At 40.8% G+C, this 20,581-nt stretch overlaps 2 protein-coding genes across 3 annotated transcripts; one reads left to right on the top strand and one right to left on the bottom strand.

The window, feature by feature from the left end:
* Window positions 1–1,237: 1,237 nt before the first annotated feature.
* On the bottom strand, window positions 1,238–17,886 carry DUS2 (dihydrouridine synthase 2). 2 transcript variants are annotated; one of them, XM_083869993.1, is made up of 16 exons: window positions 17,854–17,886; window positions 16,732–16,871; window positions 15,822–15,867; window positions 15,027–15,118; window positions 14,425–14,468; window positions 13,677–13,741; window positions 12,402–12,445; window positions 11,749–11,814; window positions 10,176–10,246; window positions 9,690–9,776; window positions 9,416–9,584; window positions 8,528–8,649; window positions 5,719–5,862; window positions 4,394–4,481; window positions 4,167–4,240; window positions 1,238–2,967 (listed from the first exon to the last, which is right to left on the bottom strand). In XM_083869993.1, exons 2-16 carry the CDS (start codon window positions 16,852–16,854, stop codon window positions 2,730–2,732), a joined length of 1,473 nt encoding a protein of 490 aa, XP_083726119.1. In that variant the 5' UTR covers window positions 16,855–16,871; window positions 17,854–17,886; the 3' UTR covers window positions 1,238–2,729. The 2 variants fall into 2 exon arrangements, with proteins under 2 accessions (XP_083726119.1, XP_083726118.1); XM_083869992.1 differs by lacking the exon at window positions 17,854–17,886 and adding an exon at window positions 17,184–17,208.
* Window positions 17,287–19,130, top strand: DDX28 (DEAD-box helicase 28; the record flags this gene model as incomplete). The annotated part of the gene is made up of 1 exon (XM_083869991.1): window positions 17,287–19,130. One exon carries the CDS (start codon window positions 17,287–17,289, stop codon window positions 18,919–18,921), a length of 1,635 nt encoding a protein of 544 aa, XP_083726117.1. The 3' UTR covers window positions 18,922–19,130.
* Between the last annotated feature and the right edge of the window lie 1,451 nt (window positions 19,131–20,581).

The following is a 20,581-nucleotide window of genomic DNA, read 5'->3' as shown; positions in this document are numbered from 1 at the left end:
ATTTGAAAACATGCAATTATTAGAAAACAGAAACATATCCCCCCCTCATAACACTTAGCACCCATTTGATTTAATACACGCACTTTGCAGACTAGTGTTAACATAGAATTTGTTTCACTCTTACAAACTACGCAGCCAGTTTTATCCAACTGTCTCCATCAACCAAGCCAAGGCACATATTCTGTAATATGAGTAGTAAAGCACCTCCAGGCTGGTACTCATACAATCTGTGTTAAGGTATCTATCTCCAATTACAGTTACATGTGAATTTTTGACAGCATCCTGCAGAAATCTGCTCAACTGTTGAAGAACCCAAGATTTACACCTCCTCAAGCAGCACTGGAACCTCTCACCACAAACCTGTGTTCTGAATTGCATGGAGTCACTGGCTGGAGGGAAGCAGTATGAAAAGTCTGTACCTCACTAAGGAGGCAGGAGGATGCACATTCACATCACAAAATGCCAGAAATAAAAACCTCCAAGGTACAAATACTGTTAGGAAGGCCTTGGCTCCTATATTGAATAATTCCATCTCACTTTCTGTAAGAAGTTCAAGTCAGTAGTGGCACACTTTCTCCTGAGTAATTTTTTGGGTTTTCTTCTGAGTCCAAAGAGAAACAATGTTTCTTATTACTGACTTTCTATAAACTCATCCCAATCCACTGTAACTTCTACTGATCCACAGTAATTGCTGCCATACAAGTCCATGCTGTACTTAGGCATCACCATCTGTATTACCCAAAGATTCAATTTTCCTTTTGGACAGACAACAATTACGAGACTAAGCCAGATCCTTCTGTGTGTCAGGACATGAGGCAATGGGCACAAACTGAAATACAGGATATTCCATGTGGAAGAAGGAAAAAACCCGCACTTTTGCTTACCTTAAGGGTGTTCAAACACTGGAACGGGTTGCCAAGAAAGGTTGTGGAGTCTCAATCCTTGAAGATGTGCAAAATAGAGCTAGACATGTTCCTGGGAAACCTGCCCTAGTTCACCCTGCTCTGAGCACAGGGTTTGGATCACACAATCTCCAGAGGTCTTTTCCACACTCAAACATTCCATGATTCTATTACATTAGACCTTGCAAACCACACTGGTAGCAGGACCCAAAAATTACTTTTTCTTTATTATTATGGCTCCAATACTTCTGTCAAAAGTAAGATATCCAGATAGAACTTATAATAGGAAAAGGGCTACTTCTGAAATTTCTGATTATTACTGCAATTTTTTTAGTGCTTCAGAGTAAAACTGTAGCACTAAAATGATACCAAATGTAAACATATTTAAGTGCATTTACTGCAATGTATAAATTGAACAAGAAAAAACTTCCTTCTTCCTAGACTGTATAGATTTACTAATAGATAATAAATTTATAGATTCACTATAGATTTCTAAGCAAAACAGCAGACATTCTAACTTCACAACCCTGAATATTATCTGATGAGATATTCTTCCTTTTTAAAAGAATGGTTTAATTTGACACTATCACTTGCAGAAATGAATCAAGTTTTTAAATAGAAATATTCTTTACAAATTACAACCAAATGAATTGTACCTTGTACATTCTTTATGCAAAGTACTTTAGAGAGCATGGCATGATACAGCCCCATCATTTTGTTTTCAGACCAGAGCTGATAATCTCAAGATCCCTTGTACTGTTGAGGGAAGCTAAGCCACCATTTCAATAAACTGTTAATAACAGAAATCTCTGAATTCTTTTGGCATTCTTTTGAGGATTCAGAACTCTAATTTAAATCAGACAAACTCAGCTGAGTTGCCATGAATCAGACAGGGTCTGTATCCTCACCTGGCATACAGCATTTACTTACAGTTGACTTTAATAGGAAGCTGTGATGATGGAAAACACAGAAGAGAACATGGGCCTTTGATCAAGACCCCTGTATCACCAGCTGATTACTGAGACAAACAAGGTCACATTTCAAGAACACACAAGGCCATATCTGGATGGCCATTACTGTAAGTAATCTACTTGGAGACATTTGCAAAGATTTTCAAGTTCAAAAGACAAAAATTCATAGGGCCTTCCTTCAACAAAGTCATTGCTACCAGGTTTGGCTCCAGCTCCTTATTGAAAAGACACAATTGTTAACACCTAAGACCAGGAAAGGAGGGTTAATTCTACTGGCATATTTCTGAAAGGTAAAATGTAGTAGAAATTATCACAGGACATTATTTTAATGCTTGTCTTACAATCTTCAAGTCCTTCTCTCTGCAAAAAACCTTTTTCTTGATACACAAGGGGTGTAAACAAAGCTTGCAAAACATGCCTAAAACTCAGTTGACACAACCACGTCTACTTTGCTATTAATTATTTTCCTACACTGATTTTTCTGATTAACTACACAGTTCCTTTCCTCTGCTTGTGGATGATGTATTAATACATCTCTTACCAGCACACTGTAGACTTATTATAAATAAAAAAAAAGTAATGAAACCAATGACAAAATTGCTTTGAAAATACCTGATATTTTAAAAAAGTTTATTGTTGGGATTAACTTCTCCATGTTCTTTAAAATCAAGTTCCTAATTATCATCTGAAAGGCACCATAGGGACAGTGAGTGGTGAACAGTAAACATCTCAGTGGCGTTTTTCACAACTGGGAAATTTGTCTGTCTCTGAGAGAATCCAAATGAAGTGTAACAGCAAGATATACAAACAGGAGCTCATTTGTAGCTGCATAGGGATGGAACCTCTGATTTCCATGCTACCGTGGCATCTTCGGCACATCCATGTCAGAAGTTTCCTCAATAAAATTTGCTTTTTTATGGGAAGGTTCAGCAGGATCCTCTCCATGGTCTCTGCTAATCAGGCGCTCCTGGTCTCCCCTCTTGCGTTTGTTAACCAGGTGATTCTCTCCCTCACAGAGCTTTCCCTCTGGGACACCCAATGTTCTCAGACAGACAATAGCTGCAGCCTGTTCTGCCAGTTTCTTGGACTTGTCCCTGAAGAGCAAGCACACAGAGCACACGTAAAAGTAGAAGCTGAGGTCTCTACACTGCCAAGAGACAATTTCCTGTCTCTGATGCAACATCATGAAACAAACAGCATTTGTAGCCATCTCACAGCAGAGGAACAAAACAGGTCAGTTCCAGAAACTATTTCAATCTTGCTGGGTGTCAAGTGTTGATGCATCACTCCTGATGCAATATTCCTAGAAAATCTGTCTCTATCAGGTCTTGTCTCTCAAACTCCATTTCAAAAGGTACACAGTCAATGTGTGTTTGGCTCACACAATCCTCAGACAGGTATCTTTTACAAATCTGATCACTAAACAAAACTGAGTTATGAAGGATCACTTTTCTTGAAAGAGGCTCAGGCATAAGTATACTCTCTGGCAGATGTGCAAGTTCATTGATGCTGACAAAAGCAGGAACTGTTCCATAATAATAAAAATTCTGTCATTTCTGAGAAAGACTGCACATCACACATTTGTGGAAGTCAGTATTTGAAAACATTATCCTCTCAAAATTTCATATCAGCTGAGCATAACTTCCTAAAATCTCTGAACTGGAAGGCTGCAAAACAGTTGTGTGCACTTGTCCAGTTTAAAATGTTCAATGCTGAGCTCTAGCTTTGCAGTTAAATCAAGATCACCTTAGGTGCAAATGCCTCAAGTCAACTCCGGCTTTAATAGATGATTGTATAAAATATCATCATGAAACTTTAGAGCAGCCCTGGATGTAGCTGCTAATTAACAGTGATCTCCAAGAACTCAGTGTACTGTCCTCGGCTTCACTGGATATAGACACTTAGTCCTGACTTCTTATTGGGAATGCATCTGCTGTAGTGGCTGAAGACATTCCCTTCTGCCTCCCTTGGCTTCTTTCTGAACTCATCACATACAGAATGGAACTGGGTCACCTATTTGCTCCCCCTCCAATACAACTTGTGGACTAACACAAAGTGAATTAAAATCTGTAACTGTTTACTTCATTATGCCAGTGCTTAGTTCCTCTTGTCACATGCAATTCTCAGAAGTTTTTAATCTTTTCTCCCCTCTAGAGGTAGCTTTAGGAGGTAGCTTTTAGTTGATCTTTATCAAAGTCAACTGGAATAAACTGGAATACCCCCTTAATGCAAGTTTTAAAGAAACATTTCAGAAACAAAAATACAGATAAAACACCCATTAAGGATGGCTTACCACAGACTTGATCGGTATTTTCGCTCAGCTACTGTCACTACTGAACAGAATAATCTATCCAGTGGCCTTTGAACCTGTACAAAAAAAGAATTAAAATGAAAGGGGCTGTCAAAAACCAGTCATGTAATTTACAGAAGACACATCATCCATATTCCTTCATAGGTATAAAGACAAGAACAAGTAACAAGGCAGCGGAAGAGGTTTGAAAGGGTTTTTCATTGACTCACAGTTTCATAAACAGGCTGAGGATGCTTTTCTTTCCTACACCATTCCAGAAGATACATTTTTGGAGTGATCTGTGGTGGATATTCTCGCCTAGACAGAAAAATTTGTGGTCAACAACTGTGCACAAAGTTCTGTTTCAAAACATAGTACTGTATTTTATTACTTAGTACTGTTATTGTATTACTTCTACCAGGTATTTGAGGTTTAATTTTACAGCTCAAATTACAAAAAAGATGCTTCTCCCTCATTATATAACTCAAGTAATAGGTGCAGCAAAACATCTAAAATAAAATCTAAAGTTTTCTATGAATTCTTCCCAAACATTTACATCCTGTAGTAATAAAGCTAGAGAAGAGATACAAGAAAGGAGATTCTAACTAAATATGTGACACAGAAGAGAGATACAGTTTGGTACTGCTTATTATAAGCACCAATTAAACATCAGTGGAAGAAAGGAGAAGCTGCTTCTGTTATAAAGCAGTAATCAAACGAAAAAAGGGTAGGGAATGTAGGAATTTATTCAGTTACTGATACAGAATTACAGCCCCTTGTACATGGTACAACAAAAAAATTATTATAAAATCTGTATTCAGTTCTCAAAGAGTCAGGTAATATATCCTCTAATATCAAAGCATTATGACTGGATTTGTGGAGCATTTTACATATCACACTCTTCTTGAGCTGTTTGATAGGCCTATTAGCAAAAACAGCAAACACACAAAAAAAGTAACAGCAATTCCATAGGCTTCACAGATTATAATTAAAAACTATATAAAATAGAATTCAACTCCATGAATTAATTTTTTGAGGAATACCTTATGAGTGGAACACATTTACAAGACTTCAGATGAGCATGTTATCTGCTTAGAAGAGTATTAAGTAATTTGTTCAGGACTTCTTACAGAAAAAATATTGTTTTAGTCAACTAATTTTTATTTTCACTAAAAATAAATGAACACTACATTTTTGTAATACACTTTTCTACATAGAGATGCTCTTTCCTTTTCTTTTAGAGCACTCAGCACTTTTAACAAGTTAACTGAGAGAATTGAGCAGTCTCAGGAAGCGCAGAACTAACAACATCCTACTGCAACTAAGAACATCCTACAACATCCAAATAGCACAGGAAGAGGGGTGATTATACAATGATGTTCACTTACTGCTTGTCATGGGTTGAAAACCTAAACCATAACACTGCTTCATAGGAATTCACTCAGTAAGTGCTGTTCTGCAAATCATCATTTTCAAAAATCTGTTAAAACACTGTCAACCTCACAGTCATTATTCAGAGATGCAAGAGAGTGAAAAACTTGATTTGCATGCTTACTTGTCAAACCTAACAGCCATTTTTATTACATCTGGATCTTCCATTTGGTCATCTTCATCTTGCATCTTAGTTTCTAAAGATGTTTTCTTTGCTTCAAAGATAGCTGTGGTTTCTTCATAGAAGTCGCCCATTTCAAAGACTTCACTATTCAAACAGAATTCCTTTATATTAGAGGCCAGTTTATACACCTTTGTATTCACATTAATGACAGAAAAAGAAAATGTAGAAATCAATTGTGTTTATATTATATGTTAAAGAGTACAGAGAATGAAGTGGAAGTCTGGCTATATTCACCAGGGTGACATTATACTGTTTCTCTTTCAATTCTTAACCAGAGATTGTTGAGCTACAAGTAGAAAAAGAATGTTCTGATTTCCAGCACTACATATGCAATTTGTAGCCTGGAAGTGCAGACAGAATCAGGCAGAAATACAGGTCCTGCAATGTTAAAGTTATTAGCTCATTTAATAACTTGCAGTTGGATGAATCAGCAAACAAACATCTCAGAGTGACTCCTGGTGCATCAGCTCCACAAGTGAAATATGAGCAAAAAATAGGAAAAAGTTTCTTCTTCTAATTATAGTGAATTAAAATACTATAAGCAATAAACACTACAGCATCCAAATCCCTCAAAATCTCAGATTTTCTGACTTCAGAGTATTAGTCACAAGCCCAAATAAAGAGAAGGAGCAATCAGGATTTTAGTCAAAGGCAAAAAAGCCTCAAACTCTTTTAAATTTCAAATTCACAGCAGGCTGGATCTACTTTGAAAAACTGTGACTATTGATTTTCTGCAGATAATGGCAATAAAACCTGCAGTATAAAAGAAACTTTTACTTTCTGTTATGAGGATGCTGGTTGATATGGGGCTGTTCAATGACAAAATGAATTCTGCCCACAAAGCCATCTCCAATGCTCCAAGTAAAAAAGCAATGAAGCTGAACAATATTGACTTATGCTTCTAAGGGAAGGCAATTTATTACGTTGACATGCTATGTAAATGTTCTGTGGGAAGAGCAGCAGGCTGTTCTCTTGCATTCAGAACTGAGGTTAAAGCTCAAATGGCTGTAACCCATCCTCACCACCAGGAGACAGCAAAATTATGCACTATTTTTGTATGAAGATAAACTGGTGCATTTTAAAAAACTGAATGTTCCTCCGTTATCTGGACATGAAACAGATTGTTCAGAACAGAGGTTAAAAGACCAAGTTTGCTGGCAAAAAGCAGTTTCATAAATTTTCAAATGGCTCTGTCTGTCCCTCTCTCCTGCACACACATTGCTTTAGCCCATTTTGAAGTTGGTATTGCATCACATATACAAAAACTGAGAGAGTTTGATTTTGGAAGCCTCTAAAAGAATTGTAAGGCATAGCATATAAACTCCATAGTTTTACACTACATCTCTATCCAGTGTTTATATGTATGAACTGTGACACCTCTAATTACCAGTGTAAAACAGGTACTAATTACAGTATTAATTTTACATACTGTGCATTGCTATTCATGCAGCCGAAAACACCAGCACCCTTTGGGCTAAGACTTTACTGAAGCTGGAAAAGATCTGAGTTCCAATCTATACTATATCTTTTTTCCTAAACTCAAAATCTATAATCAAAATAGATAGGGTGTTGCCATACTAAAATGTGTTTAATTCTCCAAGTTGCCAAAGTGAAAAGTAACTTGCAAAGTTTAAAAGTTGTTAATGGATTCCACTGCTCCTTTAAGAATAATGAAGCCTAGCTCCCTTTATACATGCAATACAAATTCCCTTAATTGCACTGTAATATAAAAATCATGGGCAGAATTATTTCTAGAAAGCCAAAACTGGTGAAAGGCAATAAAATGGCAAAAGGATTGCAGGCATTCCCATCCATTTTGGACATGAACAGAATGCTGATAAAGGTTTGCTAGAAACCAATAAATTCTTTCCTAAAATATTTCAGGCTTTCAGCATTTCCATCCATTTTCATACATATTAGATATCAAACAGTTTCAGACTACTCGTTTTATAAAAAACAAGGGGACTCTTCCCCTTTCTTGCATCAGAAGGGTAATTTTAAGACAGAACATGGATATGACACATGCAAGCTCAGAGCTGTATTTTGTTCAGTTTGGGATGTGTCCAAACCTGAATTCCCCCAGTTCTGTGCAAATTCTTTATTCATCTGCCTATTTTATGGTTTCTCTCAAAATTTTTGTTCTTTCATTTCTGTCTCTCCCACTGAGAAATTTCATGCAGTCTGTTTCAGACATGCAGGATGACAAGATTCTTTAAAGCTACTGTATTTCCTCAGAAGGTTGCCATCATTTGTTAGGATAGTCCAGGTAAGAAAAGCAGCACAGAAAATTACATTCAAGTACCAGACAACCCCGATACATGGTTTTGAGTTTCTAAGTGTTCATTTTAAAACAAGTATGTCATAGATATTCCAGTAACATAAAAAACCCCACATGCAAGAGAGAAAGCTAAATCAAATATCCTTGGAAGAAGACAAGTTCCACAAAATTTCACACAAGTTGAATTTTTTCTTAATCACTTAATGCAAATACTGGATAAATACTTGTCACTCAATGAAGCACCACTCCAATTAGTGTGCTGAATATAGTTTTAGGGTTAAAGATTTAGCATCTGAGCATGAAGGAAACCTGGAATAGCTTACTCTGTTATTTCACATTTCCCATCTGGATTTTTTGGGGGTTGTTTTGGGGGTTTTTGCAACTTCTCCTAACAGTGTGAAATACCAGGCAGTGATGGACAGAGAAGTGGTGTGCAAGTTTGACAGAGTACAAGTCCCTCTCCACACTTACCAGATCTCCTGTGTGGTCTGTGCAGCATGCAGCTTCTTACCCTGAGTAGTTTCCAGCTGTTCTCTTAACATCTGACACAAGCAGTATTTAGTGTTGGTGTAGTGATTGTCATATCTCACTGCCTGATGGAAAGAGACGAAGAATTTAAAAACACACCAACCAAATTTATCTTCTATACTGCACATGATCTCTTGACGACTTTCACAATCATTTTTGAAAGGCAGACTACAGTGCCGTCTCCTCAGTAACATATTCAACACTATCCATGAATGTGACTATAATCTGATTATTTTGGCATGACTTCACCACCTAAAGTTCAATTGATCCACATACTTCTGAAGAAAGAGTTGACCTGGTTACATCATTGACTAGCAATGCACTGACATTTTAGTAAGTAAATGGTTAATAGCAAGCTCAAATAATAAAAAAAAGAATTTGAATTGATGACATGATCAAAGTTACAGATTTCTGACTAATTTCCTATTACATCATTAAAAATTTGTCTTTTGAATAATGGAGAAAACTTTATTAGATGACTTGGCTAATAGAGCTACAGTACTGCAACACTGCATCACTTTATTGGCAACTTCAAAAGAGTTGGACTACATATTTTTAAATTTCTTGACATTTTTGATAGCCTGGTCTCATAAATGTTCCCTAGAAACTAGGGCTAAAAAGCATGTTTTCTGAATACAGATTTCTGCACATTTTTTTTTTCTGAACAAAATCAAGCAGAGGAAGCAGGGGTTGATTGCAAGACTCATGTCACATGCACTATGTAAAAACACCCCCAGAACCCAGTCTTTGAAATGGAGTTAAGATACTGCAGTGAGATTTGGATTAATTCTAGACAATGTTAATTACAAGGAAGTTGTTAAAAAAACATACATATTTGATGTAATCTTGCATGACATCCTTCAAGGGGCAAAACCCCTCTTTTCTGAAGATGGAGGGGTTCCACATGGCAGCACGAGCAATCATGACTGATGAGGCAGCTGTTGCTTTCTGGAAGGTCTCAATGTCTGCATATTCTTTGATGAAGTCATGAGATCCTCCACTAAAAATTAACAACACTAATAGAATTAATCATGGCTCTTTTTTCTGTACTTGGAAATCTTAAGTTCAGGCCTCTGACCATAATGAGTTAATCAGTCCAACTTACTTTGCTATTACTGGAATGGAGACAGCTTCAGATATGGCCTTGATCACATCACAGTGGACAGGGTGCTGAGGCCTCTCCTCCTTCTTCCTTTCCAATAAACAAACAAACAAACAAAAAAAAAAAACCAAGAGCAAAGATTTCCTGTGGAATTTATAGATCTCTAAACCACAGCAGACATGACACAAGGATTATTGGGATATACTTGTTTCAGCTTATTTATTTTATATATTTTATTTTAAATACAAAGTATGCAAGATAATTTTAGTTTCATTTGGTCTTTGAGAAAAAATATTTAGGAAAAGAGCAGCAAGCAGTTCAATTCCCTAATTACTGACTTGATTTCCTAGAACACCAGTTAACAGTTGAAATTGGAACCACATGTTATATTTAGAGTAAAGAGTATACCCACATCAGCCATATCATACTGTGCTACAGTCATCAACAAACTAAAAAAATCTAAGTCTTTTTTGCATAAAATCAATTTACCTTCCATGGACTGCAATGGCAGCAATGCCAGTTTTCTCTATTCTCTTCACCAGATTCACAGTATCCTCAACCTGAGGGATAAGACAGACTGACATGATTTTAATTCAAAGAACAAGTAATAACCATCATGTGATCATTGTACAAACAAATACTGCAAGGAACCCATTTTCAATGCTTCCTTGAACCTACAGATTACAAACTTTCTCAAACCAGATAGCATAAGAATATCTTCTAACAGGTTTTCAGACTGTCAATTGAAAATGATTGGAACAGTTGATTAGCAAGTGCTCTCTAATTTCTACTCCGTAAATTGTAATTAAAATGCTCTTCAGTAAGAGGATGTCTTCTGAAATCAACCTAACATGCAATCACACAACTACAAATATTTCTCTCAGATGTCTCTTAAAAATGTTAACCATCATCTAAAAATTCTAAGGATACTCATACATGCCCAGTAAATCAAAAGGCCCAGTATATCTTCAAAGAGATAAAATGCTCTTAATAAGCAAAAATAAAATTGACACACTGCTGCATTAGCCTGTCTCATGCATCTTTAGGGAAAGGGAGAATGAAAAAAAAGGTAAGCTGAATTTTCCTTTCAAAAGCTGGAGGAATATCTGTGGCTCGTCCCAAACATATCAGATTCTTTGGAAACTGCAACATGTCCCAGCTGGCAGGGATGCAGAGCCAGAAGCTCCCGTGCTGTTCTGATGGATGACATTATGCAAAACCAGCTGGAAACAAAAAGGAAGAGGCTTCGGGATAAAGGTGCCAGTTCTCTGATTTAATACTTCAGAATCAAAATGATCTTAGACTGGGTTACTCATTCTTTTCACACAAGCTTCATTTGTTTATCCCAACACATAAATAACTTCTAAACAAAGCTGGCTCAGGTACAGTTCATCCATCTACTGAAATAACTATTTAGGTCATATGCAATCATAGTATCTAGGCAGGTAGTTAAATACCCAATTGCAAAATAATCAGTCTTTAAAATAGAAGGCCCATTATCTCTTGGAGGTTTAAAAATATGTAGAGAGTTCATGTGGGGAAAAAAAAAAAAAGGCAGCAAGGAAGCTACATCAGCTGTAAAGAAGTCTGGAAAAAGATCCTGAAAAAGACAGACCCTGTAACTTCATTGGCTAAACAGGGAAACAGTATGGAGGAAAAATTAGTCTGAAAGAACAGAAAACAATCATCTATTGCCTACCCCATGTGAAAAACAGGAATTAACAGCATCTGCTGGCTGCTCAAGGGGTTCTCGATGCTGCTCCTACCCCCTTTTGTATCTCTATGACATAAAAATGACTTAGTTGTGAAATTTAGAGGATAAAAGCCTCTGTGCCCTTGCATATCATGGAATGTGACAAGCCCACACTCACAGTCTTGGTGCACCTGCAGGTCAGAAAACCATTTCGGCTGGGACAGCATCCCAAGCAAAAATTTTAATTCCAAGTGCTGCTTCACAGCAACAGGCATACAGTGAAACATACTAGAATAACATATATTCTAATTGACAGCAAATCAGAGGAATAACAGCTGAACACTCCAGCACAATGAGTTATGTTCTTACTGAGGGCAAAATGCGGATTTTGCAGGTTACTGGTTTACAAATTCCTTTAACAAGGGTGGTCAATATCTGAAAAAAAAAAAAAAAAAAAAAAAAAAGACAAAAACCTGATCACAATAGTGGCATTACTAAAACTCTCCTCCTTTTTCTCTTGAAACTAGGTTAGAATAATGTAACACTGATTACTATTCCTCTATGAAGAAGCTTACATGCTAGACACACATTCACAATCTGTAACTGAATACACAATTTTATCCAGTAGATACACAAGCCAACTTCTAAGACATTTTTACTTCCACTTCTTTGTTGATTTCAACTGGATTTTTAGAGAGCAATTAGCTGCTGCTGGAGTTTCAATGCTGCTTTTAATAGGATGTGACCAGTGAACTCTGATAATTTCAAACTACATGCATAGACACATAAAACTCACAAATACTCCACTACACTGAAAGTTTTTAAACTGAAAAGAAAAGAAGGTAGCAATTTTATAGTCCAGATAATGGCAAGGAGAACTAAATCAGGAATATTTATCTATAACTGAGTATTCCACTCTGGTGATCACAAATTTGTTGTCTATGCAACTCATTCCTGGTGCCAGTGGAGCACAGAGCACAATTCTTTCCAAGGTGGCTCCAAGCTCACCAGGTGATACTTACAGACTCTATTTTGTCAGGATCAGACAGCAGTGCTGCTCCCATACCTCCCTGGGAAAACAGACAGAAGCTGTTACCCACTAGGCAAACACATTTTTCAACTCAATTGTTTTGCCTAATAGCAGGCCACGACAAAAGCACAATGTTCTATTAAGGAAAAAATTGGCAAAATTTAAAATACAGTATTAGTGAACATCTTGGTGCAACATTTCTTAGACCTGTATCAGAATAATGAAACAGTAATTCAGGGCATCAACTTGTTCTCATCACTTTAGGGAGCAGAGAGGATTTCAAAAACTATTTTTAGCAAATATAATAATCCATTTTCCCCTCATTGAGTGACAGCTGAACAGATTTATTGTTTTAACATCACACACTACTGATGAGAGGTCTTTAAGTCAGTACTTTCTGTCTACACACTACATTTTAAAAAAAGAGACTAAGACAAATTAAGGGCCTTTATTGAACAGAAATAATGAACAATTAACATAATTATGAACAATTTAATATTTTAGCTGCTCTTCCCACCCTGTTTCATCTGCATGAATAGACGAAGAGGCAAACAACTTTTTTGTACACAGAACTACTGCTGGAGAATAACCATCCATCAGCAGCTGAACTCATCTTTTACCCTAGTACAAGATGGATATTTTGGTGTTTTGTTCTTAATTATGGTTCTGTAGAGCATTTGACACCAAAATGGAGAGCCATGGTCCAATTTACTGATCCTTTATCTCTACACCAAGTGGCTTAACAGTCCTAACAACCAGTCTGAATGCTCTGTTCCAGTCACAAATACAGGACTAATTTAGAACTGCATGTGCTTTATTACAAAAAAACCCTAAAAAAACCCCAGGTTTTAATAGACCCATTGTCCTCCCATTTAAAACTGACAAATAATTGAATTCAGTATTATTGTGACTGTTTTTTGCCATCTACTTGCTCAGATGACAAATTGGGATTGCAATTTTTATTAAGGCTAGCCAGAAGTTATTTTACTCACCCAACAAATTAATGACTTCAGAAAAATACTAAAAAAGCCTCAAACAAATCCCTTCATTTTATCTAGCCTTTAGGAATTTAATTTTCTAACAGCCTATGTTATTTTACTGTATTAGGGCCATAACACCTTCTAGAGTGCTCTGTTTACTACAAAAAATTAAATTTAATTTTTATCTGCATCAAAATTTTACTGCTTGAATTTGAAAACCAGACCATGTATTCCACACTCCACACCTTGAAGATAGAAAAGGTTCATTTAAGATAATCAAAATCCACTTGCCTTAGTAGAATATTCTTTTGGGCATCCCATGTTGATATCAATACCAGCAACATCACTCTCTCTGAAAGAGAAGGAAAAAAGAAAATATTTTTAGCATATTAGAACAAGAATCAAGGCACAGATATCTTTCCATGTAATTTGTTCTATCATCATTAAGGCTTAAATGAGAGCTTAAGGTAAAGCTTATTTGAACTTCTGAGTTTTTAGCTTCTCACTTAGTTAAATATATAAATCTTAAGGATGGTCTGAAGATCAGATTGTCCACAGGTCTCAATAACCAGTGCTGTGAAGAGGCTGCAAATACTCATTAAAGACCTTCTATATACTTAATCCTATAAAAAGTATATCCACCACTAAATTCACCACTATCACTACAGCAAGTCCTATTGAAACTTCCATCCATTTAAATGGAGGCTTAAAATCACCTTTTTGAGAGGCACTTTTCATTTCTGCACAATACATCATTGGAGGCTTTAAACCACAAACAGTAAGGGACATTTTCAGGTATACTGGTCTTGCAGCTGGGCAATACCCATGGAAATTCATACTGGAGAGACCAAGGACACACTTGCACTAGCAAAAAGCCATCTCAGCACAGAATTTATGCAGCTGCACTTTTCCTGGTTCTATCAAGAGATAACTTGATGCCTTAAATCATAAAAAACTGTATTCTACAATAATCCCTCTGTACAAAAAATCCCAGACAAGCCCATGATGGGAAGGGGATGAGAGAAGATGACTTACACAAGCTTAGCTACTGCCAGGGCTCTTTCAGCATCTGCTGAACCCTGTTGGTAAAAGAAGAGGATTTATAATTACAAAATATCATCAAATTAATAAAAAAACAAAGGTGCTTACTTGCACATGTGTACAACTATATTTGTTCTGAGTGTTTAGTACAGACAGAGGCCCATTCAGAGGCACACTGGATAAGTAAAACATTTAACTACAGCACTGGAGTCAGCCACTGGGTGATAAAAGGCGATACAAAAAAGGATCCAAAGAGATCTGTCTGCCCTCTTCACCTACAGCAATATCAAATGTTCATATCCCCCTAGCAATAGACACCTATTTTAATGTTCTTAAGAAGAACATTAAAACATAATAAACATAATGTTCTTTCTAATGTTCTGAAAACAGCTGTAAGGAAAGCTCACAATGTAGAATCGTGATTTGTACCAACAGCTCAGATGTTCTGCCACATGTTCGGTGTGAAACTTTACTCACCCCTGAAACACCTAGAAATTGACAGTCTGCATCAGGGAGAGCTGGTTTAGACAGACATCAACATGTCACCAGCACTATCTCCTTTAACTAAGTTGTCAGAAGAGTATCTGGTTTCTTACCATTTGGAAGACAACATGGTCTCTCTCCCTTTCACAAGTTCTGAAAACAATTCTTTCATTAGGTGCAACGAAGTCCACTGTTTCAAGCACTTCTGTATTAAATGAGAAACAGATAAAACAGACAAAAATTCTATACAGACGTAAAATTTTTAAAGAGTCATACAGCCATGTTATTTATATATAAATGAAATGCCATCAAAGTAATTTGATGTTCTTTGAAAAGTATCAAAGCTCAAGGACAACTCAGCCAAAATGAAGAGTACTATTTTTGGGAAGGGGCAGGAGGAGAGAGGCGATTTGTAATGAACTTCTGTTTTCCAGCAGAGACACTGCAAACAACAGTTTCTATGCTACTCAAACAGAGGCAGGTTTCAAATACACCTTTTTAAGACCTTGCAGTGACAATCATGTTATTCCAAGTCCAGCCCATGGACTTTAAGTTAACAAATGAACGATAAACAGTGAGATCTTGTATGTGTTGCTTCTTTATTGCAATGGACTAAAAGGTGTGTATATTATCATGTCACAAACAGCCAACAGTTAAAAAGACTAATTATTGGAAACTGTTTCTAATGCAGTCCAAACAAACTGGAAGTCTGAAACTACAGAGCAGCAGAAAGGTCTAAAGTAGCACTCCAAAAGCTTACTGTAAGCCCTTAGGCACAATTCAGTGAGATTATATGTAGTGATACATTCTATAATCACTAAAAAAATGCTTCAGAAAAATAATGACTCTTTGTCTTAACTAGAAAAGAGACTTCTTATAGGTATTATCAGAAGAAATACCATACTTACCATTTATAACCCTCTTGCACTGCAGCATCTTTATGTCAATCAGCTCCTGAGTAGAAACGATAAAAAAATCTCAGTGAGTTGTATTGTTTCAGCCAGTCAGCTCTAAACAGTTGCCCATTTTATTAAATAATTATCTAGAGAGATCAACTCCTCTGAGCAACCTGTCCCAGTACCTCAGCACCCTCCAGTTAAAGAACTTCTTACTAGTATCTAATCTAAAGCTCTCCCCTCTTTAGTTTAAAACTGGTCCCTCCCCCTCGTCCTATCACTATCTGTCCTTGTAAAATGTTTCTTTCCCTCTTTTTTGAAAGTCCCCTTTAACTACTGGAAGGGTTCAACGAGGTCTCCTCAGAGCCTTCTCTTCTCCAGAGAACAATCCCAACTCTCTCAGCCTCTGTGTGTAGGAGAGGTGCTCCAGCAGTCTGATCATCACTGTGGTCTCCTCTGGGTCCACTCTAACAGGTCTACATAGTTCTTGTGCTGAGGACACCAGACCTCAATTTCAGCCAGCTTTTAAAAAGGTGTTTAAGAAACAAGGAAAGCAATGCTGTGACTGAAACATATGGATGCACAGCAGAACTAATCAGATGAGACATGAACTAAAGCCTTCAAAGTTCCTTCAAAGTTCTGACTCTACTGAAAAAAAAATAATAATACCCGCCCCCCCCCCCCGAACAACTTGAGGAAATTGTTATGGTGTTTTGTCTAAATTACTTGAAGTTACTGAACAGCCTTAATATATGGATTTGCCATAACTTGAGAAATACTTCAAGGCACAGAGATTCCCCCTTTCCTCATTTTTTAACGGAAAACTATGTGTACAAAGAACGCCATACAATAAACGTCCATTTGTACTTTCTTAATAACAATGTCATCAGACAAAACCGCCTCATCTGCTCCTCCTCCGCACCTCGCAGTAGACGATATCGGCCCCATAGTCCAGAGCGAGCAGCCGCATGGGCAGCGTGCCCACCCGCACCATCGGGGCCAGGATCTTCTTCCCCCTGAAGCACAGCGGCGTGTTCACCGTCATCCCTGTGGCTGCAGCTCCTGAAAGAGAGAGCCCGGGGGGGCTGCCATGGGGTGTCATCTCCCACCCGCAGAGGCAGGTGTGTCCTTTGCCGGGAAGGGGCGGCGGGAGCCCCGCCGGGTGTGAGGGGGCTCGCCGGGCAGGGGCACCGGGCTCGCCCGGCGTGAGGGGACGGGGGACGCTCCCCGCCACACCGAGCCAGGGCCCCTCAGCGCCGCCCCCGCCAGAGCCCCCCAGCGCCGCCTCTGCCCCCGCGGTGTCGGCACGGGGAAGGCGCTCAGCCGGCGGCGGAAAAAGGCGAAAGAAGGAGCGGCGCCGCCCGCCGCACTCACCGTCCTCGCGTGTTTCCGCCGCGGCTCCGCGGGGCAGGGAGAGCCGGCCCGGCGCCTCTTTCAGGCGTCATCGCCCGGCGCCGCCGCCCCACGAGGGGCCGCGATGGCGCTGGGCCGGGCCGGGCCGGGGCTCGCCCTCCCGCTGCTGCTGCCGCGGCGGCCGGCGGGCAGCGGGACAGCGGCGGCGGCGGCGGGGAGCCCGCAGCCCCCCGGGGCCGTGGTGCGCGTCCCCTGGGCCCTGCGGCAGCGCCTGCAGCGGGGTGTGCAGCGCCGGCGGCGGGAGCAGGGGGCGGCGGCGGCGGCGCGTCCCGGGAAGCTGCTGGTGCGGAGCCGGCGGCCGGAGCTGAGCCAGCCCCGCTGGCAGACGGTGGGGCGCTGGGAGCAGCCGCCGCTGGTGTCGGCGGGCTGGAAGCACCGGAAGGCGTACGGGGATTACTTCCAGCTGGAGCCCTCGCAGGAGGCCGCTCCCGCCCTGCAGGCGCCGCCGGCTGAGGCGGGACAGGGCCCGACCTTCGCCGAGCTGGGGCTGCCGCCGGCGCTGCTGGCCGGGCTGGAGCAGCTCTCCATCAGCCAGCCCACGGCCGTGCAGCGCCTGGCCATCCCCGCGCTGCGCCGCGGCCGGAGCGCGCTGTGCGCCGCCGAGACGGGCAGCGGGAAGACGCTGGCCTACCTGCTGCCGCTGCTGCAGCGCCTGCTCGGCCGCCCCGAGGAGCCCGGGGAGGCGGCGGGGCCGGCGGCGCCCCGCGGGCTGGTGGTGCTGCCGTCGCGGGAGCTGGCGGCGCAGGCGGGCGCGGTGGCGGCGGCGCTGTGCGCGCCCGCGGGGCTGGCGGTGCGCGGGCTGACGGGCGGCGGGGCCGCGGGCGGGCTGCGGGGGCAGCTGCGGGCGCCGCCGCCGGGCCCCGCCGTGCTGCTGGGCACCCCCGGAGCGCTGCGGGAGGCGCTGCGGCGGCGCTTCCTGGCCCTGCGGAGGCTGCGGTGGATGGTGCTGGACGAGGCGGACTCGCTGATGGACGAGTCCTTCGCGGAGCTGCTGGAGGAGATCCTGGCACACGCGCCCCTGGCCGCCGGCGCTCCCGGGCCCGGCGGTCCCGGCGAGGAGAGGACGCAGCTGGTGGTGGTCGGGGCCACCTTCCCCGCGGGGCTCACCCAGACGCTGGCCAAGTTCGCCGACGTGGACCGGTTTGTCAACATCAGCACCCAGAGCCTGCACCGCCTGCCCCCTCACGTCCAGCAGAAGTTTATCCGCCTCAAAGGCCGGGACAAGCTGCCCGAGCTGCTGCAGCTGCTCAAGGAGCGCCCGTCAACTGGTGGGGCCGTTCTCATCTTCTGCAACACCGCCAGCACCGTCAACTGGCTGGGCTATATCCTGGACGACCACAAAATCAAGCACCTGAGGCTGCAGGGGCAGATGTCGGCGGCTGCCAGAGCTGGCATCTTTGCCTCTTTCCAGAAGGGTGAGATGTCTGTCCTTGTGTGCACTGACCTCGCCTCGCGGGGGCTGGACACCAGCGGTGTGCAGCTGGTGGTGAACTATGACTTCCCGGACACCCTGCAGGACTACCTGCACCGTGCCGGGAGGGTTGGCCGTGTGGGGAGCACGGCACCTGGGGCCGTGGTCAGTTTTGTCACCCATCGGTGGGATGTGGACCTGGTGCGGAAAATAGAGACCGCGGCCAGGAAGAGGACGGGCCTGCCGGGAATGGACTCTATTGATAAACCTTCGCCTAAAGGAGGTTGATTCAGGTGGCCAGGTATTCCCTGGTAGGGACTTACCTTGAGGTGATTCAGGCAGAGCGAATGAGCTGCTGTGTGTGAGGCAGATTGGAAGAAGAGAGCTGAGTTTCACAACCAGGTGATGAGGTTAACTTTGTGCACGGTTCTGGAAGCTGCAGAATTCATTTGCACAGCCATCAGAATGTGTGGCTTTCCCAAAGGAAACCAGTAAGTGAGTAACAGAATGCTTTTGGAGAATACTGAAGAATTACTTCATCAGTTGATTTGGTTTACTTATTTTGAGACATAATTTAAATTCAAATCCAAATGAAAGTATGTCTGTGAGATATATAGATCTGTTGCATTTCATTACTGCCCACCACCATCAGCTAACATTTGTTATTAAAACTTAAAAATTGCTACTGTGGCAGGAGGAAAAAAAAAAACCTGGCCAGTTACAGACACAAAGGACTAAAGGACAAAGGATACTTGATTTTCTTGTGATGAAGCAGTTCATTCAGAGAATTCTAGACCGGGTACCTGTAAAGTACAGTAGGAATGAGAAGGCACAATAATGCTTGAGGTGCTTTCAAGGCCTTAATTTGTTATTTTATGGTTACCTTTCACTGAGAAATGGGATCTTGCTCCTTCATGTTATATTTAATAAAAATTAAAAAGCCCTAAAGTGTTTCCTGCACATTCTTTTCTGCCTACTGTAGTGATTTATCCATTTTCTGAACTGACTGAAAAAAACCAAAAAACCCCAACACACTGAAAGATGTCTTCTGTTAAATTAAAGAAGTATGTTGACTCATAGGTTCTAGTGACTCTCATGTAACTGAGTGAATGTAGGATTTCTTTTGAATGTTATGCCTTTGTCCTATTTTGCTTCAAACCAAGAGAGTTGAAGTGAGGCTGAGGTTATTTCCTATCTTGCTACTAGTTTGTATCCATGGTAAATAATCACACAAATAAGCATTTTAGCTCTGATTTCTGTTGCAGTGATTTGCCACAACCCTTTCTTTTAGCGGCTGTTTTCCCCATGCTTTCTGCTTTAGGCTGTGCAATCACTCAGAATTGTAGAAATAGTAAATTTCTGTATTATGGTGAGTGGGAAGACCACAGCATTGGATCTAAATCCAGTTCATAAGAATAATTCACTGGCTCTACTCTTAGTATACTGAGAGTAAAAGTTAAAGAAAGAGAAGACCTGCACAGATAGTCACCCAAGGATCAGGCAATGACTTTATCATATTGTACAATTGCTCTATTCATATTGCACACTTAAGGAGCTCTTCAAGGAAGTTACAAACTGCAGTAAAATTAAGTAATACAATAGCTGCCAAGTTTCAGAAATATAGTGAAAGAGTGATCCATTTGGAGACTGGAAACCCATTCATTGCACAAACAGCAAGTAATTTGTAGTTAAACTTCCGTAGCTCACATTTTCACAGTCTATGAAGAGGTCAGTCTGGATGGCAACACACAGAAATACTAGATTAGACAACACAGTGAAATAATTAAATTCTTTCAGCCATTTGCTTCCTACTTTTGAAGTAATACACACTTTTATAGTTACAAGAAGTAACTTTGAACTTGTTTCACGTGCCCTTACCTGTTTGTTGCTAGAGCACTGCTGATCACAACAGTTCGTCAAAACCCAAACAACCAACCCAAAAAAACCC

This window comes from Zosterops lateralis (genome assembly GCF_965231275.1).
Source record: "Zosterops lateralis genome assembly, chromosome: 12".
Lineage (NCBI taxonomy): Eukaryota > Metazoa > Chordata > Aves > Passeriformes > Zosteropidae > Zosterops > Zosterops lateralis.
Note: the sequence above shows the minus strand (reverse complement) of the source record. Positions and strands in the feature narration are given on the sequence as shown.

What these genes read in the sequence shown, in the direction of transcription:
- DUS2 (XM_083869993.1), bottom strand. Translation starts at nt 16,854, where the DNA reads ATGACGGTGAACACGCCGCTGTGCTTCAGGGGGAAGAAGATCCTGGCC. An exon ending in CCGATATCGTCTACTGCGAG is followed by an intron (nt 15,868 to 16,731) that starts GTGCGGAGGAGG and finishes GTTTCTACTCAG; the next exon opens with GAGCTGATTGACATAAAGAT. An exon ending in AAATCCGCATTTTGCCCTCA is followed by an intron (nt 10,247 to 11,748) that starts GTAAGAACATAA and finishes CTTATCCCTCAG; the next exon opens with GTTGAGGATACTGTGAATCT.